The 25173-nt window shown below is 54.5% G+C and overlaps 4 protein-coding genes across 12 annotated transcripts; 2 read left to right on the forward strand and 2 right to left on the reverse strand.

The window, feature by feature from the left end:
* Positions 1-382: 382 nt before the first annotated feature.
* On the reverse strand, positions 383-3256 carry DOK1 (docking protein 1). 2 transcript variants are annotated; one of them, XM_024558557.3, is made up of 5 exons: positions 3120-3256; positions 2501-2800; positions 2239-2332; positions 1868-2052; positions 383-1629 (listed from the first exon to the last, which is right to left on the reverse strand). In XM_024558557.3, the coding sequence occupies exons 1-5, from the start codon at positions 3177-3179 to the stop codon at positions 817-819; spliced, it is 1452 nt and encodes a 483-aa protein (XP_024414325.2). In that variant the 5' UTR covers positions 3180-3256; the 3' UTR covers positions 383-816. The 2 variants fall into 2 exon arrangements, with proteins under 2 accessions (XP_024414325.2, XP_071077635.1); XM_071221534.1 differs by lacking the exon at positions 3120-3256 and having other exon boundaries at positions 2239-2328; positions 2501-2798.
* On the forward strand, positions 3247-18733 carry LOXL3 (lysyl oxidase like 3). 4 transcript variants are annotated; one of them, XM_053923944.1, is made up of 17 exons: positions 3247-3350; positions 4055-4119; positions 5565-5889; positions 7668-7831; positions 8425-8639; positions 12366-12422; positions 13043-13102; positions 15302-15521; positions 15747-15927; positions 16068-16222; positions 16457-16624; positions 16761-16923; positions 17122-17365; positions 17463-17578; positions 17663-17799; positions 17888-17999; positions 18178-18733. In XM_053923944.1, exons 3-17 carry the CDS (start codon positions 5577-5579, stop codon positions 18249-18251), a joined length of 2379 nt encoding a protein of 792 aa, XP_053779919.1. In that variant the 5' UTR covers positions 3247-3350; positions 4055-4119; positions 5565-5576; the 3' UTR covers positions 18252-18733. The 4 variants fall into 4 exon arrangements, with proteins under 4 accessions (XP_053779919.1, XP_053779920.1, XP_053779921.1 ...); XM_053923945.1 differs by having other exon boundaries at positions 4094-4119; XM_053923946.1 differs by lacking the exons at positions 12366-12422; positions 13043-13102.
* On the reverse strand, positions 18678-22109 carry HTRA2 (HtrA serine peptidase 2). Its single transcript, XM_024558576.4, has 8 exons — positions 21278-22109; positions 20971-21175; positions 20687-20881; positions 20441-20473; positions 20104-20209; positions 19894-19963; positions 19143-19238; positions 18678-19037 (listed from the first exon to the last, which is right to left on the reverse strand). The coding sequence occupies exons 1-8, from the start codon at positions 21781-21783 to the stop codon at positions 18872-18874; spliced, it is 1377 nt and encodes a 458-aa protein (XP_024414344.2). The 5' UTR covers positions 21784-22109; the 3' UTR covers positions 18678-18871.
* Positions 22079-25102, forward strand: AUP1 (AUP1 lipid droplet regulating VLDL assembly factor). Of its 5 annotated transcripts, none has more exons than XR_011651235.1 (12): positions 22079-22210; positions 22291-22428; positions 22508-22658; positions 22857-23041; positions 23285-23357; positions 23450-23523; positions 23769-23835; positions 23934-24036; positions 24157-24276; positions 24392-24507; positions 24632-24809; positions 24926-25102. XR_011651235.1 is itself a non-coding variant. In XM_053923949.1 (12 exons), the coding sequence occupies exons 1-12, from the start codon at positions 22161-22163 to the stop codon at positions 24960-24962; spliced, it is 1245 nt and encodes a 414-aa protein (XP_053779924.1). In that variant the 5' UTR covers positions 22079-22160; the 3' UTR covers positions 24963-25102. The 5 variants fall into 5 exon arrangements, 4 of the variants coding, with proteins under 4 accessions (XP_053779924.1, XP_024414260.3, XP_053779926.1 ...); XM_053923949.1 differs by having other exon boundaries at positions 24142-24276; positions 24694-24809; XM_024558492.3 differs by having other exon boundaries at positions 24694-24809.
* The last annotated feature ends 71 nt before the right edge of the window (positions 25103-25173 follow it).

A 25173-nucleotide genomic window follows, 5' to 3' on the forward strand; every position in this document is an offset into this window, starting at 1 on the left:
CCTCCCCATCCAGAGAATAGTAATTATAAAATGTACTCTGTATTTCAAATTGCACCAAGTACTTGAGAAATTTAACCCCTTCCATGCCAACAACCTGTGAGGTACAGCCTGTTATTAAGTGTTCCCAGTTTACAAAGGACAGCAGGGGTCACTGGGGGTTGCAGGTGTTATAAAACTCACCCAGGGTCACAGAGATAGATAGGGTCAAGCCCAGATGGGCTGGATGGGCCGCCCAGACTTTGAACAGGCAGGCAGCTCAGCATGCCACCCTGGGCCCTTCCCTCCTTGCCCCCAGCACATTCCTGGCTGTCCTGTGCCCTCCACACCCACAGCACACCCTGCCTCTGCGTCCCCTCTGTGACCATTCACACACATAGACCTCTTAAATCCAAACTGACTTTAATGAGAATAAAACTTTTTAAAAAATAAATCTCTGGCAAAGAACAGTGCAGAGGAAAGGATCCAGGCACAGTCCAGCATCTCCCAGTAGCCTCCATGCAGGCCCCTCCCACTGTGCCGACTCTGGTCAAGCACCCTTCCTGAAGATCTGGTCCAGCAGCTTTCCGTTCCTTTTGGGGGGATGGCTTAAGGATGTTGATCTCCCCAGGTCCCACCCCCAAGGCCCCTGCCATCTGTCCCACTTCCAGGACTTCCAGGGATTAATCATTCTTCCCTTGACTCCCCTGATATGTCTGGTCCCCTAGTCTCACACAGGCCCCTCCAGCCCTCTGGTTCCCACAGGTTCTAACAGGCTTCTTTGATCCCCAATGCCACCTCTCCATGGTCCCACCAGCAACCCCAGCCTTGCCCAGCTTCTCATGTGGAGCCCTCTGACTTGACCCCAGTCCTGTCAGCCTCCGCTCTAGAGAGCTCACAGTCCCAGCTCCCCGAGGCTCTGCTCTTCTGGACTTGGCTGTACAGGGCAGTGTCTGAGCTATGGCTTTTGCTGCCACTGCCAGTTGCAGCACCAGGTTCAGGGAAGGCCAGGCCCTGGGGCTTGGGAGCTGGCAGGGGCTTTGTGATCCGGGAAGGGGGAGGCACGGCGTAGTCATCCGTGGCAGGGTTGTAGGGGAGTTCGTAGCCCTCCTCCTTCACTCGAGCCTGGCACCACCATGCATCCTTGGGCTCCTGAGGCAAGTCGTAAAGGCCCCGGAGAGCAGCTGGGGCCAGGCCCTCGGGTTCATCATAGATGGGGTCCTCTTTGGGGTCCTTCAGCTTGGCCTTCATCAACTGCTGCTGCACATGCTCATACAAGTTCCAATAGAGAGTTTTCTTTAACTGTACCCCTTCCCCTGACAGCGCAGGGGTGCTGTCCAAAGGGTCTGAGTAGAGGGAATCCTGGGAAGGACCTGGAGGAACGCGCAGGGAGTCTAAGGGTTCGGCATACAGGGCCGGAGGGCTGCCTGGGAGCTCCTGGGCGCCAGGGTGGGAAGCTGGCTTCTGCTCTGCCAGTTCTTCACGGGAATCAGCTCTAACAACATCCTGTCCCTGACCAGCCTTGCCCTGGGCCTTCTGCCATTGGATAGCGGTCTCAACAGCCTGAAAGATGTCATTTCCCTGTGCTGTCTGGAAGGTGAATGTTCCAGGGCCAGAGGGGCAGCGCCGGCCAGCCTCAAATGAGAACATTACCTGGAAAGAGGGTGAAGGGAAACACATTACCAAGAGCCATCAGGCATGGTGAGTCACAGGGCCCAACTAGTTATTGTGTCTACAAAGAAAAGACTAGCTGGGGAGGGAGGTGGGCTCATGGGCTAGGCAAAAAAAGGGTTATCAGAAGGCAGAGCTTCCCACCTTCCTGCCCTGCCCCACCCCACCCAGCCCACAGCCCTGGTCCCAGAAAGCCAACCCTCCAGGACAGCATACCCACCTTGTCTCGGCCATAGCGACGCAACAGAGTGTAGGGCCAGGAGAGGAGTGGCTCCAGTATCTGATTCTGAGTTCCCACTGTCAGGAGAGTCAACCTCTCAGCCTCCACCCTCAGCACATAGGAGCCATGCAGGCCACAGCGCTCAGCAGCTTCAGTCCTCTGCACGGTTACCCAGAACTGGGATCCTGGGGGGAATACACAATTAGCCTGGCACCTGACCGGGAAGAGGGGCAGATCATCCCAGCACTCTCTTGAAACCCAGCTCTCAGGAACTTCCCACTTCCGCATGGGTCCCTGGACCCTCTAATCAGCCCCTTCCCTGGGCACCTTTCTTTTCCACCCCATCCCTGCCCGTCTTTTCAGGCGGCTACCTTCCCAGGTGGGGCTATACAGAGAGTTCTCCAGCATCTCCAGGGCAGAAAGCTTGGGTGGGTTCTCAGCAGGCGCCAGAGGCCAGCTGCCTTTCTGGGGTAAAAAGAAAAGAGTATGGAAGACCCTGTCATTCCCTCAACCCGGTTCCGAGGGTCTGAGCCAGCCCAGTTCCTCCGCCGCTGTAACCACCCCCACCCCGAATCGCCTCTAAGGCCCAGTTCGGCTCGCCCAGCCCCTTGAGGGCACTCCTAGCCCCCTCACCGGAAAGGCGTTTAGGCACAGCGTTTGCACCCAGGCGGCGCTGGACGGCGCATCGGCGGCCAGCAGGTGGGAGCGCTGTGCGGTGTCCAGGCGGAAGGCGGCGGCGCCAGGCTCAGGGAGACTCTCCAGAACCACCGGCACCACGCTCACACACTCGGCTAGACGGATCACCTTGCAGTCCAGGCGGCGCGAGGCCACTCGGCCCCCTCCAGAGCTCGACCCCTTGTGATCAAAGAACTCGAGGCGCGCTACGCCGTGGGGGCTGGCCGGGTAGAGCACGGCCCAGGTCTTCCTCCATCTCTGCGGAAAGAGAGCGAGAGGCGCTGGGGAGGCGGCGGGCGAGGGTCGACGGCCCGGCCCCGACGGGGAAGGGGCCACTAGCGCAGGCCTTCCGGACGGGGCCCACGTTACCCGAAGAGGATGCCGCGGAGTCTCCCAAGAGCAGGGAGGGCGTGCCCCCGGCCCGCAGACGGCTCTTCGCAGTGCGCCCAGGGACTTCGCGGGACCTTCGCAAGGCTCTGGGCTCCCGCGCCGCGCTCCTACCCGCTGCCCCCCGCTTCCTGAGCCCTACCACCCACCCCTAGCTCTCATGGGGTTCGGCACCCCTGCCCCGGACTACCTTGGTACCGAAACGCTGACTCTGCAAGAACAGCGGCCCCTCCATCACGGCCCCGTCCATGGCCCCCGGCGGTTCCTTCTTTGCTTCCTGGCCTCGCTAGCTGGAGGCGGGGCGGGGGCGGGGCGGGGCGGGGGCGGGGCCCGCCGGAGGCGTTCCCGCCCCTGCCCGTTACCCCGCGGACCGCGAAGGGGGAGGACAGAGAGGAGCGAGAAGGAAGCGGGGGGTCCCCAGGTAAGCTGGACGGCGCACTCCCTCCCGGCCTCTACCCTACCCCCAGCCGTGGGACGTGCACAAGTGGCTCCACCAAGACTAACCTCGTGGTTTCCGCCAGAGCGCTCTAGCGCCTAGACTGGGGAGCTGCGTGTGACATCACTGCTCAACGTGACATAGTAGTGAAGGCTGTGACATCACCTGGGAAGTGCTGACGGGCACCCTGGGGACCCGGAGGGACCACGTGGGTCCTCCTAACCTCAGTTCCCCAGACCAGACCCGTCCCAATCCTGGCTATTTACTCTCCACGGAGCAGGGGACTTGGAGGACGGGCTGGGGGCTCGGGACTGGAAGGCTTCCCGGAGCCCAAAGCTAAGCCGCGGCCTTCCGCCGCCACAGGGGCCGCCGCCCGGGGCTAGTCCGCTGCCCTGTGGCCTCTTGCGTGTCCAGTTCCCTGACCGCAGCTGCCCGGCCTCCAACCCAAGGGAAAAGAAAGCTTCATTGAGCCGGCCGGGAGGAGAGGGGCGGGGGGAGGTGGAGCAAGCAACAGCGGCCAGCAAGCTTTACAGGGGAGGGGAGGACCTAGAGGAGGGACCTGGCCTGGGAGGAATTCAGAGAGAAGGCGGAATGTAGGAGGGCTCTAGGGGACTTGGGAGGGACAAAAGGAGAGGGGGAAGAGATGGGAGGGGTCCAGTCTCCCCTGGCCTAATACTTCTTTTTGGAAGTCCTAGGACTGATCTCCAGGACCAACACTCTTCTTCCAGCGTCTAGGGCCCCCGCTCAGCCAAAGGTAGGGGAGTCAAGCTCCCGAGGAAGGGGAGTTGCGGATGGAGAGGATGGTGGAGGGACCAGGAGGGCAAAGGGGTGATGTGGGATGGAGTCGAGGGGAAGCCAACCAGCTGAAGGTTTTATTATTGTCAAGGAAAAGTGAGACAAAAATATTGGAAAGAGGAGGCAGTTACGGAGCGATGGGTGGGGCAGTAGAGGGGGGGAGGCTGCGGATTTTTCAAATGGGGTAGCTGGGAGGACCCTAAGGCAGGGGGCTGCTCTGTGAGGCCCTACCCCTGGGCCACCCAAGCCAAAATGTCCCCACGACAAAGCTGTTCTCCTGGGTTGTGTGTCTGAGTCTGGGGAAGTATTTGGGGTGCCCCCCCCCAGCGTTGTACAGGAGCTGTTCTCAGCCCCAGACGGGGGGAAGGCCTTGGCTGAGGACCTGAATGGTGCCCCGGCCTGCAGTTGCCAGGTGACAGTGGTGGTGATGTTGGCAGGAGGCTTAGACAACCCCACCCCACCCCACCCCCTACCCAGCTTGAGGCCTGGCCCTCCTGGGCCCCTTGACCCTGCAGGGCAGTGAGAGCCTGTGTGCTGGGTGGGGCCTGTGGTGGGCTCTACCTGCACTCTAGTGTCTGCCCTCTCTGCCTCAGAATCTGCCCAGACAGGACTCTGGGCTTGGCCTCCATTCATGGGACCCTAGAATCCAAGGGTCTCCTAAGCCCCCTTGCCTGCTTCTCTCCACAGTCAGTAGCTGTCCGTCCTCTGTCTGACTGGCTGAATGGGTCCCTCTGGCCTCTGCTTCTTGGCTCCTGTCAGTCCCTCTCCTCCTCACCTGCCTCTCGCAGCCATTCCCCAGTTCTGTGTTCCTGGCTCTTTCCCCATCACCTTCCGTCCATCATCAACATTGTCTGTCTGTCTGTCTCTGTCTCTGTCTCTCTCTCCCTCCCCCCTTTCATTCCCACAATTTCCCTTCCTCTCACATCCTGTCTGGGTCTTCCTCTTTGTGTCTCTTGCTCAGTCTCTATCTCTCAACCATTCTCTGACTCCTGATGTCTAATCATTGTCTTTTGATCTCTGGGTCCCAGATGTTGTGAGTGGGGGTAATGAAGGTGATCACTGTAGTACAAGGGAAGGTCATTGTGACACATTAACAACTACTAGTGAGAGTTTTACTCTACAAAAGGGAGGGAGAGTCTCTCAGTCTCTCTCTCCGTCCCTCCCCCCCTCCCTCCCTCCATCTCTCCCTCACCTCACTCTGAGTCTCCCAGTCTGTGCCTCCCTGACTCTGTTTCAGCCCTTATTTAGTGTGTTTCTTTCTCACTGTCTTAGTCCCTGCCTTTCTCTCCCCCTCTCTGCTCTGGTCTTACTAATGTCTCTTTTCCTCTCACAACCTCTCTCGCGGACCTGGGCCTGGCTCAGTCTCAGTTTCTCTCACACACACTCTCTCTCTGGGGCACCCAGGCCTTCTCTGCCATGCAACCTATCCGTGTCTGGCGGTGGCGCCTGTGGGGGCTGCTGCTGTACCTGCTGTGCAGCTCGTGCCTGGGATCTCCATCCCCGTCCACGGCCCCTGAGAAGAGGGCCGGGAGCCAAGGGCTGCGGTTCCGGCTGGCTGGCTTCCCCAGGAAGCCCTTCGAGGGCCGTGTGGAGATACAGCGAGCTGGTGAATGGGGCACCATCTGTGATGATGACTTCACGCTAGAGGCAGCCCATGTCCTCTGCCGGGAGCTGGGCTTCACAGAGGCCACAGGCTGGACCCATAGCGCCAAATATGGCCCTGGAACAGGTGAGCACTGCTCCACGTATAGCCTAGTTATTGCCTGAGTGTGACCTAAGTGCAGGGAGAGGGACCATCAGGATAACACAGCCACAGGGACACAGGACACGAAGAATAGCTAGTGTCAGCCTACATAGTCACTTCTCAGAGCTCCGTGTTCTTAGGCTGGTCCATGCCTTCTCTAAAGCCCATGTGCAAAAAGACTACATGATAACTAAATTTCTTTCTGTTGAACAAAGTATGATTCTCTAAAGCCATGCTCGAGCACAGCCCTGACTAAGTGAGCCCTGGTTAAAGTACAGGTGCTCTCATGAGATGTTGAGAGCAGGTAAATGATGTCTGGATGTCCCAAAGCCAGACAGATCACAGATACTGCAGCTGACGAAGTCACATTATAGGCCAGAGCTGAAACCAACAAGCTGGCACTGATGAGGACAAGCGTGAATGTGGGTAGTAGGAGCTTAGGAACAATTCCACCTGAGGCCTGGGGGTGCTTGCTCTGTATGAGCCCACATGGGATTGACAGGCAGATGCTGGTGCAGTCGCAGCGGATTCCCCGATTCCCACTGGCTAGACCGCTTCTGAACCACTTGTAAATGCCACATTGTAAGAGACATGACAGAAAATGGAAATATTTTCAGAGGAGAGTGCCCAAATGTGAAAGATTTTTAAAAAAATTTTTTATTGCTTGATTTTAGAGAGAGAGAGGAAGGGAGAGATAGCAGAGAGAAACATCAATTTGTCGTTCCACTTCGTTATGCACTCATTGGTTGATGCTACGTGCCCTGGCAGGGGATTGAGCAACCTTGGCGTATCTGGACAACGCTCTAACCAGCTGAGCTACCCCACCAGGGCCCAGATGCCAAAAATTTGAAGCCAAGTTTCAAGGAGGAGTAGCTGAAGAAACCAGGGATTTTTTATATGAAAGGAAAAAACCTCGGATAGCAATTACATGATGGTTATCTTCAAATATGAAGACAGTCATGTGGCTAAGGGACTTTTTTTTGGATGGCATCAAAGAACTGAACTAGACCCGGTAGGGGAAAGTCATAAAGATTCACAAGGACATTGTAATGGTTCCCATAGCCTTGGGGAAGTCCTGTCGGGTCATGTATGCATCAGGGGTCCCTGCACAATGGCTGAGACAGAGGACCTTTGAGGGTCCACCCAATTCTGAGAGGAAGTCAATGACAGTCATTTCAAAGGTCCAGGCAGAGAGAAGAACAAGGGACAATGTGGAAGCACAGACGGGGGGGGGGGGGGCATAGGAAACTGAGGCTGAGGTGAAAGACCTTAGACTTCCAAGACTCACAAATGGCTCAAACCCCTGAGCCCCCGTTGGCTGTGTGGTCTTAGGCAAGTTATTTAACTTCTCTGAACCCTCGTTTCTTTATATAAAGTGGTGGTAGTATCTTCTGGCAGCTCTGTTCTAAAAATGATGCGCATGTACAACCATGGCAGAGTGCCTAACACAATAGGCTCTTGGTTAATTGTACTATCTATCACTGAGTGGGTAAGAACTGAGCCGAATTTCGATGTTGACTCTTGGTTTTTTATTCACTGTACCAGATTCCTGACTATGCCCAGATCACCACCAACCCTCCACCAATCCTATGCCTCCTTTCCTATTCCCTCCAGGGTCCCTTGTCCCTTCCATTATCTTACCAAAAAAATGGGATCATGGTGGCCAAGTGTGAGGCCTCCATTCTCGCTCTCCCCAACTCCCCCTTCATTCCCCCCATCCTACCTCTCCAAGCCTCTTTGTCCCTTCATCTCTCCCTCCACAGGCCGCATCTGGCTGGACAACCTGAGCTGCAGTGGGACTGAGCACAGTGTGACCGAATGTGCCTCCAGGGGCTGGGGGAACAGTGACTGTACCCATGATGAGGACGCTGGGATCATCTGCAAGGACCAGCGCCTCCCTGGCTTCCCTGACTCCAATGTCATCGAGGTCTGCAGTGCACACACACACACACACACACACACACACACACACACACCAGCCAGGATGGCCAGACAGAGGGGGCTATGGGGTGTTATATGTGGTTGGAGGAGACACTAGAAGGTAGGGGACTCCTTGTGCCCACTGGATAATTTGGGTGGGTAGGAAGCTGGGGGCTGAGTCGCTGGGGGCAAATGGTAGGGCTCCTAGATGCTGAAAAATCCAAATATGTTTCAGCATTAACAAACCTGGCCAGGGACCTGGTCCCCAGGGCATCCTGGAACATCTCCCTCCTTACTTTCCCCCTCCTTACTTTCCCTCGCCACTTCCTCTGTGAAGTTCATCCTCCTGCTCCAGACAGTGAGGTGCTCCTTCCTAGCACCCTTGAGCATTCCTCAGGGCACCTCACAGCAGTCCTTCCACTGGACACCCCACACACCCCAGGCAACACCCCACTGGGGGAGGCATGCCTATTAGCCCTGTCCCAGTCCTTGCTCCCCAGTGGGTTTGCAGAAAGCAGACACAGTCTGGGTTTCCTAAGGGTGTCAGGACACCTGAAAGGTGCTACGGGATTCCTTCCTCTGCTTGTGGTCCCTCCTCAGGTAGAGCATCACCTGCAAGTGGAGGAGGTGCGACTTCGACCAGCAGTTGGGCGGGGCAGGCGACCCCTGCCTGTGACTGAGGGACTGGTCGAAGTGCGGCTTCCCGACGGCTGGGCCAAAGTGTGTGACAAAGGCTGGAGTGCCCACAACAGCCACGTGGTCTGCGGGATGCTGGGCTTCCCCAGCGAAAAGAGGGTCAACACGGCTTTCTACAGGTGAAGGGATATGGGCGCTGGCGGAGCAGACTTGGGTGGAGGGGCACTCCTTAAAGAATGGGATTGCGAGACCTCTGAGAGGATCCAGGCACGGGGGTGAGGGGGGCTTCTGGGGTAGTGGGGAAAAGGGGACACCGTTGCCAGGCTAGAGAGGTGAGAAATATTGTGGGACCATGAAGGGCTCCTCCAGGTGGGTCTGCAAGGGGACCAGTGAGGCTCCTGCTCGCTGGGGTCCGGAGTAGGGGCGGGGCGAATGGCGGGCCGGCTGGTGGACTCCTCCGCCCCTGACGCGCGCGGGTCTCCAGGCCACGCCCAGCGGCAGCGGTCCGCGTGGGTTAAGGTCACCGCCCTGGCACCGCTCGGATCCCGGGTCCGAGTTCAGAGTGAGTAAGGACATCCCCTGCCCAGGCGGGGCCTGGCTGCGTGCTGCGCAAGCCTGGGCGACCGGGGTGTGAGGACTGGAACTGGACCGAGTCTCCGCCCACCGGGAAGCCTGTCCTGCTCTGGGACCCATCCCCGAGAGCCCAAGAGGGAGGGCGCCCCGCCCTGGGTTCAGGCCGCCGGCGGGGCGCGTCTGTGAGCGCGCGAGCTCTGACAACTCCTAGAAATATTTTCTAGAATATCCTGCGGCCCCCCACCTGCCGGAGAGCCCAGCCAGCTTCCAGAATAACGAATCACAATGGGGACTGGTGTGTTTACTGCGTCTCCCTTCCCTGGAACATCTAATTTGGTCATTTTGAAAAATTTGGTAATCTTTAGTCTCTCTATAATCAACTTTTGCAGGATGAAAATGCTTGTATCCTTTTTTCCTTTGTTTTCTATTTTTTTTTTCTTTTGAAAATGCTTATTTTCTTCAGCATTTCCGTAGATCAGTTTTGCAGAAAAACCTCTGGACATCTAGGTGACCTTCCACTGGGCACACCGCTTCCCACGCGGTCTGACGTGGTCTGATCAGAGGCATGCTCGGCTTTGGTTAAGGCGGGCCTCCATTCGCACTGCCTTTGTGTTGAGGCAGCATCCCACTGCTCCTCCTGAGCTTGTGATCCCCTAAAACCAATTCAGGTCTTCGCTTATCTTCGATACTGATAGAGCAGCCTATTGGAACCTAAATCCATGTTGAGTTTATTAATTTGCTACATCACTTTAAAGCCATTTTAAAGGCCATGAGGATCCCACGAGATTACCTTGAATCTTGACATTATTTTCCACGTGTTGTCCTTCCCGGCCTCCTTCCGTAGATAGACCTGATGATAGCCATGCCTTCTGCCTTCATCAGAGTAACTGTTGAACTTGTTGAAATGTTTAAAACCAAAGCCCGACTCTTCTTATGAAACTTTCCTCCAGGTTTTCACCAAGGCTTCAACCATTAGTTGTGAAATGTCTTTTCAACCAATTGGGAACAAACTGAACACTACAATGATGTAGCAAACATTTCACCATCTTATCTGTAAGGAATTCACAGGATACTGGCAGTCTTTGCTAAAACCGAGGTATACTATGTGCATAGCCTTTCCCCAGCTTCTGGTTGATGAGTAATCATTCACAAAAGGAAATCATGGTGGTTTCACTGAGTTAATTTTTACTGAAAGCATTTTAAGCCTCTAAGAATCACCATAATTTTTCCTCAGTGTTCACGAACTTTCTATTTAATAAGTTACTCTAGATTATTATTTACCTATAGGTTAAGGAATCCTTTTTCTTCTTTTTGAAAGTCAGTATATTATCCAACCTCCATTCTTTTCCATACTCGCTCAAATTTTCCTTGCCTTGGCTCCAAGACATCTGAAATTTCTTTCAGCCCCCCCCTCCCCAAAATACACTTTATCTGCCCTAGAGACTCAACTGTTTTAAACCATCTATGTACTCGGCTCCTCCGCCGTTATTTTCTTGGGGCTCTATGTCTTTCTCTGTGTTTGCTCTTTATCTTTCCTAATCCAAACACCAGGTTCTGAAAGATGAGTATGATTTAAATAGCAGGCATTTCAATTGAAGAGGGTAGCATAAACAAAAGCGTAGAGATTTGTTCATTCAGTATTTATTTATTGAGTGCCTACTGTGTGCCAGAGACTGCTGTAGACCGTAGGGATTCAACAGTGAACAAAACAGACAAAAATCCCTGACCTCATGGGCCAGAGAGGAATCAGAGAATAAGAATGTAAGAACAGTGAAGAGCGTAACCATTAAAAATAAAACGGGGAGGGGTAAGGAAATGGCTGTGGGATTGCAGTTTTAAATAGGATGGTCAGCAAAGGCCTCTTTGAGAAGGCATCTTTTGAGAAAAGATTTAAAGGAGGTGAGGGTGCAAGCTATGCAGAAATCCAGACCAGCGTTTTCAGGAACAGTGATTATACATGAAAACATCCAGGGGAGTGTGTGTTGAGGGGAGGCATTCTCGTGGATAAGGGCAGACTACTGCACTTCTAGATCTCTGAGTAACCCTACGTGTTTCTGAGCGCTCCTCTGGAGATCAAGAGGATCTCTCTGGGCCACTGGCAAAAGGACGTGCCAAGTGTCTTTTATTTTAGACATGTTTGAGAAAAAGACATTTGGGGGGGAAGTTTTGCATTGTAAAACTAAACTCTTAGTAATGTCTCAGGAGAGTCTAAACGCTTAGTAATGTCTCAGGAAAGGGACCTGAGAACTACTTGTAGCCTCTTCGCTTGCAGTGTTGGACATATTCGATGTTTTGGCAAAAATACCAACTAAGTACATCCTCAGGAAGTAGCCAGGGCAGGAAACACCCAACAGCTTCAGCCCTGTTTAGAATCCAAATGTTAAAATTTTAGTGCCTCTTCACACCGTATACTGTATCCAGATAGGACTCCTCCAGAGAAACAGTAGAGCAGGACGTGTTCAAAGAAATGATAACAGGGAATTTCATGAACTTGTAAGAACAGAGAAACAGGACCTGCATTCATTCATACACAGTTGGACAGGACAAAGACGGGGCAGAATTAAAGTCTTTGAAAGCAAAGGGAGAGTGAGAGGAAAAACAGACTTAGTTTCCAGTCATTAGACTTAAGGCAACCTCTTAAAGAATAAAATAGGCCAAATATTTAGACTAATTACAAATAAATAAGGTTTCAGAACTTATTTCCCTTGGGGGATGAGCTCAGTTTGTGAATGACTAAAGCACATGGGCGTTAACTTGGGCTGGAAAGGTGCTGTCATCCTAAGCAGCCTAGCTTCATACCCCACAGTCAAACCAAGTTAACATCCTTAGATATTCCTACCTTGGTCCTTGGTCCTCAGTCACTAGCCTCAGGCCCGGAAATGCCAGGAGCCAGAGAGCATTCAAGAACAAAAAGTCCGCCTCCCTAGACACGACCAGGGCAGTCCTCTCTCCTCACCTGGTCAGTTTGGCTAGCCTAACAATCCTAACACCCTCCTACTTACACCCTTTCCCTTTGCCCTTCCCTAAGGTTTAGATCAGCCTTAATATTGATCCAAAAAAAGGGATAACCCCATCTGCCTTAATTCTGTGGGTCCGATGGAGGGGTTCTGTCAGTCCTGAGCCCTTCACTGCTGCTCACACACCTGGGCATGTGCTTATGAAGCTAAACAGCTGTGAAGGGTAGAGCCTTGGGAGAATCTGACTTTATAACATCCTGCTGCCACAAACCCTTTGATTCTAGGGAAAGAAACCTTGCCCCTGGTCCCAGAGCACCAGCCTTTTCCACTTGGTTCTAGAATGATCCTGACTCTGCTATTGTCTTATCCTCACAGAAAGTTGAGGAAGCGAGCGGCCAAAGCCTCGGCCCGACGCCCAAAGCCCCTTGGAAGGTAATGGGGCAAGAGCCCCGGGACCTCCTGCACACCCCTGTGGCCCCAGGAGGTGGATGGATGGAAGGCAGCCTATCCATGTCCATCCCAAAACCCAAGCTGATGAATTAAGGCTATGACTGGAAAATGGCCATTCCAGGGGTGACGGGGAGGGGAGGCAGGCATGGGAATGGGCAGGCTTTGGTCTTAGGAGGAATAATGAAGGAATGGCTGAGGAGAAGCCTCCTCATCTTTATATTTTCCCCAAACAGCTTGGACTGCAGCCTGAGCCACCTGCATGCCTCCTCCCCTTCCCCAGTCTTCTCCCTTAATTCACCCCCATTCTCATTCTCTCTCCTGCCTTAACTTCCTCTTGTCTCCTCCCCTCACCCACCTGGACTGACATAATTCGATTATTCATCACTGTTGCTGAATCCAGAGAGCAGCACGAGACCCTAAATTACATGTCAGTGGTATGTGGCAGCCAGTGTTTGGGGCAAATTGGGCTGCCTTCATTATATCCCTTCCCACACTCTGCCTAAGGGGTCCTACCCAGAAACAGGAAAAAAAAATCACCCTCTGCCTTTCCTGGGCCATGTACCTAACCACTACTTCCACTAATTTCTTTCTCCTTCTTTCAGACCAATCACCAAGCGTAAAGTCAAACCCAAACCCCGAGTGGGCAGGGGGCCAATCAAGAGGTAAATAAAGTTCAGGCTTGGTGGACAGGAGAGGGAGCACCTAGCCATGAGTCCCGGGATTGAGTGGTGGTCAGGAAGGGGTGCCAGAGAGCCCTCCACCAAGAGTGGAGGAACAGCAGCAGCTATTAGAGACCACCTTCCAGATGGGTCACTGAACCATGAAGTAAGGCTTGCCCTTGTGTCTCTGGGGAGTTGTGCTTGTCATGGGAATTTTGAAAATCTCCATAGGAGTTCATGCACTGACTGCCCTTGTTCCACATGCTCATTTATCTTCCCCAGTGAATTCTAGTAGAAACTCTAGCACTTTCGTCCTCCAAGCGCCATGCTTGCCTCTCCCCTAAGAAGTTGTCAGTGTTCCCATCCTACCTTTATTTGATTAACTTTTAAAAACAAGCACTACTGACTGGCCTGGAGGTAAGGCTCAGTGTTCCCTCTAGAAACTTAACCAGGGACGGGATCCTCTCTGGCCCAACTGACACAATTAGGTTCCCAGTTCCATAATTTTCCTCCTGAGTTGCTTCAAAGAGAACACAAGGGAATGGAAAATTTCCCCCTGTGATTACATCTCACTGGGCTGCCAAAGGCCATGTGCATGTGCGGTCCCCCTGATGACTTCTTCAGGAATGACAGATACAGAGAATTGATCCCTCTCTATTGTCCCCTCCTCTCTTCAGTGCATTCTGAGATCACCCACTGGTGTCCTGGTGCCCCTCATTCTCCAGCTCCTCCCTCTGGTGGCTTCAAAGGAGCTTGAAATTTGGGGGTGTTCTTGTAGTGCCTTTTAGCTTAGGGTCATCTTTGCCCAACATGGCCATATTCTGGCCTTCCTTGACCCCCACATTAAAGTGCACACTGCGTTTTTACTTTGTTAGTTGTGGGGGGAGGGGAGGAGGGAGTCCAGAAGAGAGATGTCTTTTTCCTGTGATGGCCTCTTTGACTTTTATTTTCAGCCAAACAGGACTTTGGGAGAGTACCTGGTCTCTTTGAGCTTCCGAATCCACTTGTCCTGAGCTTCCGAAGGTATTCTATCAAGTCTCTAGGCTTCCTCTGTCTGCTGCGTTTATAAACGTGTCCTCCTCTCTGTCTTCCTAGCCAGTGTCTTCAAGTCGTCATGTTCCTTCCTTCCTCTGAGGCACATCGCTGTGATATTTCACTTTCAAACCAGCCTCACAAGCCCACTCCAGCAATACCAGGCCTGAGCTGGTTACCTTCCCCTCTGGGCTTGAACCAGCTGTCCTAGCAAGAATGTACTTCACATGCCTTGCTGCAATCTCTCACTCCATTGGTGTCAATAATAAGTCCCCTCGTTCTCTCAAGCATCTCTCTGCAGTGATTCCAAATTTTAACATCGCTCATTTTGTCCCATTTTCCTGCTCTGGTGGCTATGGAACATTCTTTCTGTTACGTTTAAATTGCAGAAGCACGGACTGCCTCATTAAAGACTCACAGCTTGGCTCAGGTCTGGGGATGTCTTTGCCATTGTTCGTGTTCGCTCTCCTTCTCTGGCTGTGTAGTCCCTCTAACTTTTGTCTGTCTTGCATTTATATACCATCATCCCTACATTTGCCAGCCCATCTTTTGTGTGTCCCCCATCTGGTCTGTTTTTCCCATAACTTCCTGTCACACTCTGGCCTGGGAGTCCCTTTGGCCTCTCAGGAGCCATTTAGACCCAAGATTTACTCACTCATTTGCATCCTGACTCATTCAGTTATTCCGTCCTCAGCACAATAGAAGAATCTGAGTACTCTGGCTATACAGGCTTCCTGTTCGTGTGTCAGCTGCCCCCTCCTACCCATCTCTTCCCACTGGGTGGTCCTAGCTTCCCATTCTCTTTGCACAGCGGCCTCAGACTCAGCCTCAGCCTCCGGTATTAAGGTCAGCAGCCTGAAACCATTTGCAGCAAGGTTTCTGCCAGGCAAGTTAACACTGGCTGCCTTCCCACAGGCCCTATGGCAGGTGTTTCTGCTGCAGAAGGTCCCCATAGACCCTGCTGTCTGAGTAACCTAGGCCCTTTCAGCCCGGAAACTCACCATTCCCTTTGTCCCTCTGGAGGGCAGTGAAGCAGAGAAGAAGGGAAGAAGAGGGATAAAGTGGTCGTGAAAAGTTAGGGGATGGTGGAGGCGTGGAGCAGGAGGAGGTTTGTGAGCACAGAGCAGGCGCACTCTTTTACCCTACTGCTCCCCACTCCTGTCCCCCCAGGCTGCTGGCCCAGCGGCAGCAACACTCCTTCGGTCTGCATGGGGTGGCGTGTGTGGGTACAGAGGCCCACCTCTCCCGCTGCTCCTTGGAGTTCTATCGTGCCAATGACACCACCAGGTGCCCGGGGGGTGCCCCAGCGGTGGTGAGTTGTGTGCCAGGTCCTGTCTACGCAACATCCAATGGCCAGAAGAAGCAGCAACAGTCGAAACCTCAGGGGGAGGTGTGTGAGACAGTGACAATGACCCTCCCTGCCCCAGGTGGAGACCCCCCCCCTAGCCTGGCGACCCCTAAGCACAGCCTTGACCTTTAAGGACAGAGAGGAACCTTCCAGTGGGCGGGCCACAAACCTGAGACACCCCCCCCCATCCATTGACCTCCAGGTCTGCTCAGCCCTCTCTGTGCTGCTGTTCCCATTCACTGCCACTGCACTGTCTCTTCTCTATAGGCCCGAGTGCGTCTGAAGGGCGGGGCCCACCCTGGAGAGGGCCGGGTGGAAGTCCTGAAGGCTGGCACGTGGGGCACAGTCTGTGACCGCAAGTGGGACCTACAGGCAGCCAGCGTGGTGTGTCGGGAGCTGGGCTTTGGGAGTGCTCGAGAGGCTCTGAGTGGTGCCCGCATGGGACAGGGTAAGGGAGATGAAGGGCAGGGAAGGGGCAGGGAAGGAAGACGTACACACTCCTGGGGGATACAACCCTTGGGGAGGAGACCCCTGGATGGACAATGAAGGCCCAGTTACAACCTCCTGATCTTTGGCCTTTGACCCTAGGCATGGGTGCCATCCATCTGAGTGAAGTTCGATGCTCTGGACAGGAACCCTCCCTCTGGAAGTGCCCCCACAAGAACATCACAGCTGAGGACTGTTCCCATGGCCAGGATGCTGGAGTCCGATGCAACCTGCCCTACACTGGGGTAGAGACCAGGGTCAGTCATACTTTCCACCTTGGCTCAGGTATCTCGCATCTTATCTGGTCACACTCTGAAGTGTGATGGCTCGCAGACCACTGCCCTCGGCCCCTGCAATCCTGCAGCTCCCACCTGACACCACCACCATGTTCCCTTTACATGCCTCCGAGTCACCCATCACCACAAGCTTGCTACAGACTCCCACTGCCCCACCCCAAAAGCTTGCCCAGCTCTTCCTTTCTATCACTACAGATCCGACTCAGTGGGGGCCGCAGCCGACATGAAGGGCGAGTTGAGGTGCAAGTTGGGGGACCTGGGCCCCTTCGGTGGGGCCTCATCTGTGGGGATGGCTGGGGGACACTGGAGGCCATGGTGGTCTGTAGGCAACTTGGACTGGGCTATGCCAACCATGGCCTGCAGGTGAGTGGAAAGGAGAGAGGAGCCAAGGTTATTGCCTCCAAAGCCTGTGTTTGGGGCAGAGGACTATGGAAATGAGTCCTTTGGCCCTGGAAGCTGGATGGTGGGGCCTCACAGAAACATCTGCATATGTCCCCAGGAGACCTGGTACTGGGACTCAGGGAACGTAACAGAGGTAGTAATGAGTGGAGTGCGCTGCACAGGGACCGAGCTGTCCCTGGACCAATGTGCTCATCACGGCACCCACATTGCCTGCAAGAAGACAGACACCCGTTTCACCGCTGGAGTCATCTGTTCTGAGAGTGAGTGGAGAGCCAGCTGGGGAAGGGAGGTTCTGGGCCGCCCCTTTCTATGAAAGAGAAGGCTGTATCTGGAGGGGTACTCCTCCCTATAAAAACCCAGCTTTATACACTCTACAGAGAGGCAGGGGTGAAAGCACCCCCAGCTGTCCCCACCCTTCAGCAGTGACTTCTAACACCCCCCTCCCTTCCTGGGTGCAGCCGCATCAGACCTGCTGCTGCACTCGGCACTGGTGCAGGAGACCGCCTACATCGAGGACCGGCCCCTGCACATGCTGTACTGTGCCGCGGAAGAGAACTGCCTGGCCCACTCAGCGCGCTCCGCCAACTGGCCCTACGGCCACCGCCGTCTACTCCGATTCTCCTCCCAGATTCACAACCTGGGACGAGCTGACTTCAGGCCCAAGGCTGGGCGCCACTCTTGGGTGTGGCACGAGTGCCATGGGTGAGTGGGCCGAGTAAAAGAGCAAGGCCACTGGCGTTAGGGTGAGGCTGCCGGGAGCAGGGAAGGAAACAAGCTCCCTTGTCTCGTGTCCCCATAGGCATTACCACAGTATGGACATCTTCACTCACTACGATATCCTGACCCCCAACGGCACCAAGGTGGCTGAGGGCCACAAAGCTAGTTTCTGTCTAGAAGACACGGAGTGTCAGGAGGGTGAGTTGAGGCCTAGGATGGACAACAGTACTTCCATCCCACAACCTTGCCTCACACTGACGTATGCCTTGCCGGTCCCTTCAGATGTCTCCAAGAGATACGAGTGTGCCAACTTTGGAGAGCAGGGCATCACCGTAGGCTGCTGGGACCTCTACAGACACGACATTGACTGCCAATGGATTGACATCACAGATGTGAAGCCAGGAAACTACATTCTGCAGGTGCCTGGGGTCTCAGACGTCCTGCTAGCAAGTGGAAGGAGTGTTTATTTGACACCTTTGAATTATGTTGCCTTTCTCCCCCTCGCAGGTGGTCATCAACCCCAATTTTGAAGTAGCAGAGAGTGACTTCACCAACAATGCAATGAAATGTAACTGCAAATATGATGGACATCGCATTTGGGTGCACAACTGCCACATTGGTATTTGGTGGGAAGGGCAGCCCAGGAAGACTGGGGGATGGGAGGGGAAGGCCTTCATTCTCTTCTCCAAGTTGTCTGTCTTCCCACCCACCTCTGGATCTCCTAGCCTCTCCACATCTACCCACCCTTTCCCACAATGGATCTGTTTTCCTGCCCAAACTGCCCATTCACTTTACAGGTGATGCCTTCAGTGAAGAGGCCAATAAGAGGTTCGAGCGCTACCCTGGACAGACCAGTAACCAGGTCATTTAAGGTGCTAATACCCACCTCTTCAGACCACCACTGGCCCCTAATGGCAGGGGTCTGAGGCTGCCATTACCTCAGGAGCTTACCAAGGAACCCCTGCTGTCGGCAGGCCCACCGCACTCACCCAGTGTGCACTGCAGACGTGGAACTGTCAGGCAAAAGTTACCGCCCTCTTTCCTAGGCCAGCCGTCCGTGTCTGTGACCAAGCACGGGGAATCCTGGCTCCCAGGCCCAGCACTGAGCTGAGCTCACCACGAAGAGCACCCCGATTAACTGGCCAGAACACCCAACAGCAGCAGCTCGGTTTCTTGAATAGGGAGGTCAGGATGGTCAGCTCCAGTATACCCCCTCCTCAGTGCAGAGGGAATACAGCTTTACCTCTAGCCTTTTTGTGGGAGAGATCAGCACCCCTCCCTCATTTTTTACTATAACATGTTGCTAGGTATAATTTTATTTTATATAAAAAGTGTTTTTGTGATTTCCTCAGAGCCCAGGGATTGATGCTGGTGGTTGGAGGGACCTGCCCCCCACGGGTTCATTTAGTCCTCAGTCCAGGTGCCCTCACAGCCTAGGCCAGGAAAGCTAGTGGAAATCAGAGCAGGAGCCTAATACTCTTGCTGATCCACTCACTCTGTGACTTCAGGGCTCACATATAAGGTCAGCGTTTCTGTTCCCCGCCGGATCCGCACTGCCAGCTGGGATTGGGTTCGAACAGCTTCATAAATATCTTCAGCATTCTGTACCAGCTGCTCCCCAATGGCCAAGATCACATCACCTGGCCGCAGACCAGCCCTATGGCAAAAGATGGGCAGAGAGAAAGGAGGGAGCAGATAGCCCAGTTCAAGGGCACACGAACACCTCACCCATCTCCCCCGCACAGTGCAGTCTCGCCCTCACCGGTGTGCCGGGGAGTCCAGGATGACCTTATGGATGAGCACACCATGCTGAACATCAGGAAAGCTTGGCTCTCGAAGCTGCAGCTCAGCAAGGATGCTGAAAGGACACAGGTCACCCCGTTAACCACACCGAGGTGCTCTCCCCACTTTGGGTTCACCTTCAATCTCTCATCAACACTGACTGTATGGACAAGGAATGCACTAGGTACTCCAGATACAAAGGCAATTTCTTTTCTGCCTTCTAGTAATTAGGACGTGCATAGAAAAGATACCTAATTCCACATAACACATAATGTTAAATCAACAGACGTAATCTCATTGTAGAATCCTAAGACAAGCTTTAAGGAGTAGAACTTCGGCAGAGCCTAAAAGGATGGGCCTGCTACTTAACTATATATAAAAAAGAACAATATAAATAAAAGCCTGTAATAGGAAATCAGGTTGGCTGGACCAGAATATAGCCGTGTAGGAAGCCAGTTCTGGAAAATGGACAATGGCCCCTAAATACCAGGTTAGTAGACTGAAGATTTTAAATCAAAGCAGTAATGAGATGAACTCAGTCTGATGACAGCTGTGCAAAATGGAATGGAGTAAGAAAGCCAAGAGGATGAGAGAGGACAGCTCTTCTGCTAGCTCCAAGTGTGAGGCGGTTCACCATAGATAAAGACAGAATTTTCTGAGAACAAAGCTCAACGGAAGTGCCGTTGGCTCACCAATGACGATCTACAGATCACTACCCCTAAAGCTCATACCTGGGAGTCAGGGTCAACATCATCACCCCAATGTAGCGGCGCTTGGACCCACTGGTTCCAAACCATGAATCTGTGATAAAGAGACAAATGAGCCCCACCCAGCTACCTCCTTCCTTCCCCTCTCTCCTCCCAACAGACCCTTCTCCAGCAAGGCCCAATGAATGCCCCACCACCACTTAAAGGAGCCTCTCCCCCACAAGCCAGGCTCACTCTTCTTTTCCCCACGATGCAGAAACTCTCGAAGGCGATCAGAAGGGATAGCAAAGGAGATTCCAGCTGTGACCTTCATGGTATTCACTCCGATCACCTCTCCATCCTGCAGGGACAGAGTCAGCTATTCCCTAGCCTGGATAAATAGTAGGAGATGGGGTACCTGAACAAGAACAGCAGGGAGCACTGGGGAATTGGGGAGATCTCACTAGATTCTGGGAGACAGCTAACAGGGGACTGTTCAGAAACTTGACCAAACCTCACTGAATTAGGGAAAAGCCCACCCCTCCCCACACTGACCTGGGACAGGGATTCTTCGAAAGGATGTCTCACTCACCAGGTTAACCAGGGGACCTCCGGAATTTCCAAACTGCAGGACAAGGAGAAAATATGGAAGAGATCCAGGGACTCTATGCCTGAGTGCATACCAGGCTGTAGGCGTCGTCTCCAAATTCTACATTTGTGTAGCCCAACCTCCATATGGTATAGGCTCATCCACCTTCTATCACACTTGGTGCCTGCACCACACAGCCTCTGTCCCTCCCCCAACCTAGACTATCACTTTTCCCATATCAGTACGCACATCAATAGCTGCGTCAGTCTGGATGTATTCCACATTTGTCTGCGGGAGGCCCAGGTCTCTGGCTGGACGCTGAGCAGAGCTGACGATGCCGGATGTGATCGTGTTCTGCAGTGCAAAAGGACTTCCCATGGCAACAACAAACTCCCCTTGCCTGACATCAGCTGAGCGCCCCAGGGGCAGTGTGGGGAGAGGTTCCTAAAAGAGATTGTGTACAAGGGACCTGTCAACTGGAGACGCGAGCAAATTCAGGGCCCCAACCAGACGGAGGTCGCCCGGACCCCCACCTTAGTCTGAATCCTCAGCGTGGCAATGTCTGCCACGGGATCCACAGCTGTGACCACGGCTTCATACGTGTCCCCACTAGGCAGCCTCACACGGACTCGACGCCTATCAGCCACAACATGGGCGTTGGTAACAATGAGCCCGTCCGCAGCCACCACGAATCCTGAGCCATTCGAGATGGGAACTTCGCGGCCCGAGAAAGGGTGCCTGGAACGGAAGGAAAGCACGGATGTGAGGAGGTCGGACTCCTCCAGCTCGCCCGCCCTCTAGCCCGCGACTTCGGTGCCTCCTGGTCGACCCCACCGTTACCGGCCCAGGATCTCGATATAAACCACAGCAGGTGCAGTCTTCTCCACCACGTCTGCAATGAAGTTGTACTGGCTCCGAGGAGAGGTGGGCGGCGAGCCAAGGACAGAGGCAAGGACGGCCGGGGGACCCCGCCCCCCGCCCCACAACAACAGCAGCACTGCCCCCCCAGCGCCCAGTGCCACTGCCAGCCACACGCGCGGACGGGCTCCAGGGGTCCCTGAGTTCTCCCGGGTCTGAGGATCTGGGGTATCCGCAGTCAGCCGTGCTCGGGAATCCGAAGTCCCCGACGTCAGACATGTTTGTGGTCCAGGGACCCCCACAGAGAACTGGGCCTGGAGACTGGGAGTCCCGTAAGTCTCTCCGGCCCGAGGGTCGGGAGTTCCTGACGTCAGCAGGGCCCGGAGGTCAGGGGTCAACAGGGGTGCCTTTCCCCAAAGAACCCCCCGAAAAGCTCGCCATCCCCGAAAGCTCCCGCATGCACCCCGCCCCGCCCTCAGTGCAGCCATCAGCTCCGCCTCGACTGCCTCTTCGCCCGCCCTACACAGAGGCGGCGCCCTGGACGTGAGCCGGTGGACAGCCGCACGCGGAGCACGCCGGTACCTGAAGTCCTCCAGAAGTGCACGCTGGGACCAGGATTCCGGGAGGCCGACTCCGCCCCGCGTCTGGCGAATGCCGGGAATTGTGGTCCCTGCGGGACGCTAGCTCTGAGGTGGCCCACGGGCCCGCGAGGCATGCTGGGGCTGTAGCCCTTCCGGGGCGCCTCAGGATTTCGGTCCCCGCACCCTGGGCTGACGCCCGGAGACTCCGCCTTCCCAGGAGCCCTTGCGGCGGGTCGCGAAGATGGCGGCTGCGGCAGCGGCCGGACACCCCTAAAGCAACCGCGATGGAGCCTCCGCCTGCGCCGGGGCCGGAGCGGCTCTTTGACTCGCACCGGTAAGAACTCAGACGGGGAGCGACCGGCTCCCGCGTCCACTCGGCCTTCGGCGCCGGATCACCCCGCCTCTCGCCCCCAGGCTCCCAGGTGACGGCTTCCTGCTCCTCGCGCTGCTGCTCTACGCGCCCGTCGGGTTCTGCCTCCTAGTCCTGCGTCTCTTTCTTGGAATCCACGTCTTCCTAGTCAGCTGCGCGCTCCCGGACAGCGTCCTTCGCAGGTTCCGACCCGGGCGCCCGGGGAGGGTCAGGGATGTGTCCAGCCCGAGACCGTGCAGTCACTACTGTCTGCGTCCCCAGGTTCGTGGTGCGGACCATGTGTGCAGTGCTGGGACTCGTAGCCCGGCAGGAGGACCCCGGACTCCGGGATCACCGCGTCAGGGTCCTCATTTCCAATCACGTGACACCTTTCGACCACAACATAGTCAACCTGCTCACCAGTTGTAGCACCGTGAGTGGGGGGCGAAGACGAGTGCGCCACGGGCAGTCCCTTGGGGCCCAGCTTAAGGCTACCTTCTGCCCGCCTCGTTTTCCCTTGGAGTCCACGAGATACTGAGCCTTACCCCTAAGCCCGCTTCTATACCCCATATGTCAGTTTTGTCACTTTCCAACATTCTTCTCTTCTTCTTTCTATCTTCCCTGTTCCCAGCCTCTACTCAATAGTCCCCCCAGCTTTGTGTGCTGGTCTCGGGGCTTCATGGAGATGGATGGGCGGGGGGAGTTGGTGGAGTCACTCAAGAGATTCTGTGCTTCCACGAGGCTTCCCCCCACCCATCTGCTGCTATTCCCCGAGGAAGAGGCCACCAATGGCCGGGAGGGGCTTCTGCACTTCAGGTGGGTGAGCACAGGTATTAGCCTCTAAATGCGTAGGTAGTCAGGCTTGGGGACCCTTAGGTTTTCCACAGCCTTCTTCAGCCCTAACCCTTCCTTTCGTAGTTCATTTCCTTTTGGTTCTTTCCCCTGAATCCCTTTATTCCCCATTTATCTTCTTGGGCAGTTTGACAGTTTTCTCTTTTAAGTCAGGTATGAGCTGCTGACTAGGCTGGCTGGAATCCCATTCTACTCTCTTCCTTCTAGTTCCTGGCCATTTTCTATCCAGGATGTGGTACAGCCTCTTACCCTTCGGGTCCAGAGACCCCTAGTCTCTGTGGTGAGTGCACGCTGGACAGGGAATCTTTGGGGCTTGGGAGAAAGTTTCCCACTCCTGGCCCTCACTTAGATCTCGCTTTCATGCCTTCTTAGACTGTGTCAGATGCCTCCTGGGTCTCAGAACTGCTGTGGTCACTATTCGTCCCTTTCACGGTGTATCAAGTAAGGTATTAATTGTCCGTCCTTTTTGGTGCTTGGGAAAAGCTCACCTCAAGGTCAAGAAAGTACCTGCTCTGCCTTGTCCATTTGTAGAGCTTTTAATACCAAGATTCCAACACAGATGCAACACAAAGTATTTACTCTCTCTCCACCCTGAACACCGCTGTCCCGTGGAACAAGGCATCAAAGTAGGGAAACAGTGACAGCCTGTACCCGTGGTGCCCCCAACATAGCCCTGACTTGTTTTTTGCAGGTGGCTCCGTCCTGTTCATCGCCATTTGGGGGAGGGGAATGAGGAGTTTGCCCTCCGTGTACAACAGGTGGTAGGGTACACAGGCAGGGTGGAGGTGGGGTCTTTCCTTAAGGGGGAGAGGACAACTTGAGGCTTTGACACTCCCAACCTTCCAATTCTCCCTAGCTCGTGGCCAAAGAATTGGGTCAGACAGGGACACGACTCACTCCAGCAGACAAAGCAGAGCACATGAAACGACAGAGACACCCCAGATTGCGCCCGCAGTCAGGTGTGTAGTCTCTGTGCACAAAGCTGCTTCTTTTCCCCCAGGCTTCCCTGTTCTTGTGCTAGTCAGCCTCTCCTTTCTCTTCATTCTCTACTAACCGTATTTCAGATCTCTTTTTTGCAGCCCAGTCGTCTTTCCTTCCCTCCCCTGGCCCTTCTCCTGATGTGCAGCTGACAACTCTGGCACAGAGAGTCAAGGAGGTTTTACCCCATGTGCCACTGGATGTCATCCAGAGAGACCTGGGTATGCAAAAGGGTAGCCTCCCACAGAAAGACCGGCACAGAGAGGAAAGGTGGGTGGTGAGGAGAAATGGTGAGCAGGGAAACAGATCCCTTTTCCACGCTTCCCTTCTCCCCAGCCAAGACTGGATGCATAGACTTGACCATCACCAATCTGCTTGAGGGAGCTGTAGCTTTCATACCTGAAGACATCACCGAGGGGACCCAGTCCCTTCCCACAGCTTCTCCCCCTAAGGTGAGACCCAGAAAGTGGTCAGATCCAAGACTTGGTGGGGGATAGGGCAGTCTACATACTCCTTATCCCTGATGTCTCTTTTTTGATCCTGAGACCCTAGCACAGTGCCTCTCTCGCAAAGTAGGCATTCGATGCGTGTTTAATGATGATGACTTCGCAAGCCCTCTGACATTGTGATCACCTCAGTTCCCCAGCTCTGGCCCGATGCCTCAGCCCACAGCCATAACGTTTGCCAAGTCCTCCTGGGCCCGGCAGGAAAGCCTGCAGGAGCGCAAGCAGGCACTGTATGAATACGCGAGAAGGTGAGCGGCTGAGAGGACAGTGGGGAGGAAGGGGCAGGTAGAGGAAGGGAGCTAATTATGGAGCTGATACATAATATGGCAAAGCCCACACAATGTCTTTCCCCTATGTCCCACAGGAGATTCACAGAGAGACGGGCCCAGGAGGGTGACTGAGTACAGGATGGCACCCAGAGCCGCAGGACGGAGACTGGGGGCGGCCCTCACCCAACTCACAACAGGCCGATGGGTGGGTGGTAGAAAGGGAAAGATGGGGCTCCCCCCAATATCACATTAAATTCAGGGTTTTCATTAAAGGTCTCTGTTGCCTCTCTGGGTCTAAAAAGCCCCCTAAGCAGGTTCCTTTTTGTTCAGTCGGGGGAACGGG

This window comes from Desmodus rotundus, chromosome 5 (assembly GCF_022682495.2).
Source record: "Desmodus rotundus isolate HL8 chromosome 5, HLdesRot8A.1, whole genome shotgun sequence".
Lineage (NCBI taxonomy): Eukaryota > Metazoa > Chordata > Mammalia > Chiroptera > Phyllostomidae > Desmodus > Desmodus rotundus.

Coding starts and splice junctions, on each gene's coding strand:
- DOK1 (XM_024558557.3), bottom strand. CDS start 3,179: ATGGACGGGGCCGTGATGGAGGGGCCGCTGTTCTTGCAGAGTCAGCGT. Junction 2,801..3,119: donor GTCAGCGTTTCGGTACCAAG/GTAGTCCGGGGC, acceptor CTCTTTCCGCAG/AGATGGAGGAAGACCTGGGC. Junction 2,053..2,238: donor GTATAGCCCCACCTGGGAAG/GTAGCCGCCTGA, acceptor TATTCCCCCCAG/GATCCCAGTTCTGGGTAACC.
- LOXL3 (XM_053923944.1), top strand. CDS start 5,577: ATGCAACCTATCCGTGTCTGGCGGTGGCGCCTGTGGGGGCTGCTGCTG. Junction 15,928..16,067: donor TGGTGCCCGCATGGGACAGG/GTAAGGGAGATG, acceptor CTTTGACCCTAG/GCATGGGTGCCATCCATCTG. Junction 17,800..17,887: donor CAGGAAACTACATTCTGCAG/GTGCCTGGGGTC, acceptor TCCCCCTCGCAG/GTGGTCATCAACCCCAATTT.
- HTRA2 (XM_024558576.4), bottom strand. CDS start 21,783: ATGGCTGCACTGAGGGCGGGGCGGGGTGCATGCGGGAGCTTTCGGGGA. Junction 20,882..20,970: donor CGCTGAGGATTCAGACTAAG/GTGGGGGTCCGG, acceptor AATCTCTTTTAG/GAACCTCTCCCCACACTGCC. Junction 19,038..19,142: donor CTGGACTCCCCGGCACACCG/GTGAGGGCGAGA, acceptor CTTTTGCCATAG/GGCTGGTCTGCGGCCAGGTG.
- AUP1 (XM_053923949.1), top strand. CDS start 22,161: ATGGAGCCTCCGCCTGCGCCGGGGCCGGAGCGGCTCTTTGACTCGCAC. Junction 22,659..22,856: donor TGCTCACCAGTTGTAGCACC/GTGAGTGGGGGG, acceptor CCCTGTTCCCAG/CCTCTACTCAATAGTCCCCC. Junction 23,524..23,768: donor TTCACGGTGTATCAAGTAAG/GTATTAATTGTC, acceptor TGTTTTTTGCAG/GTGGCTCCGTCCTGTTCATC.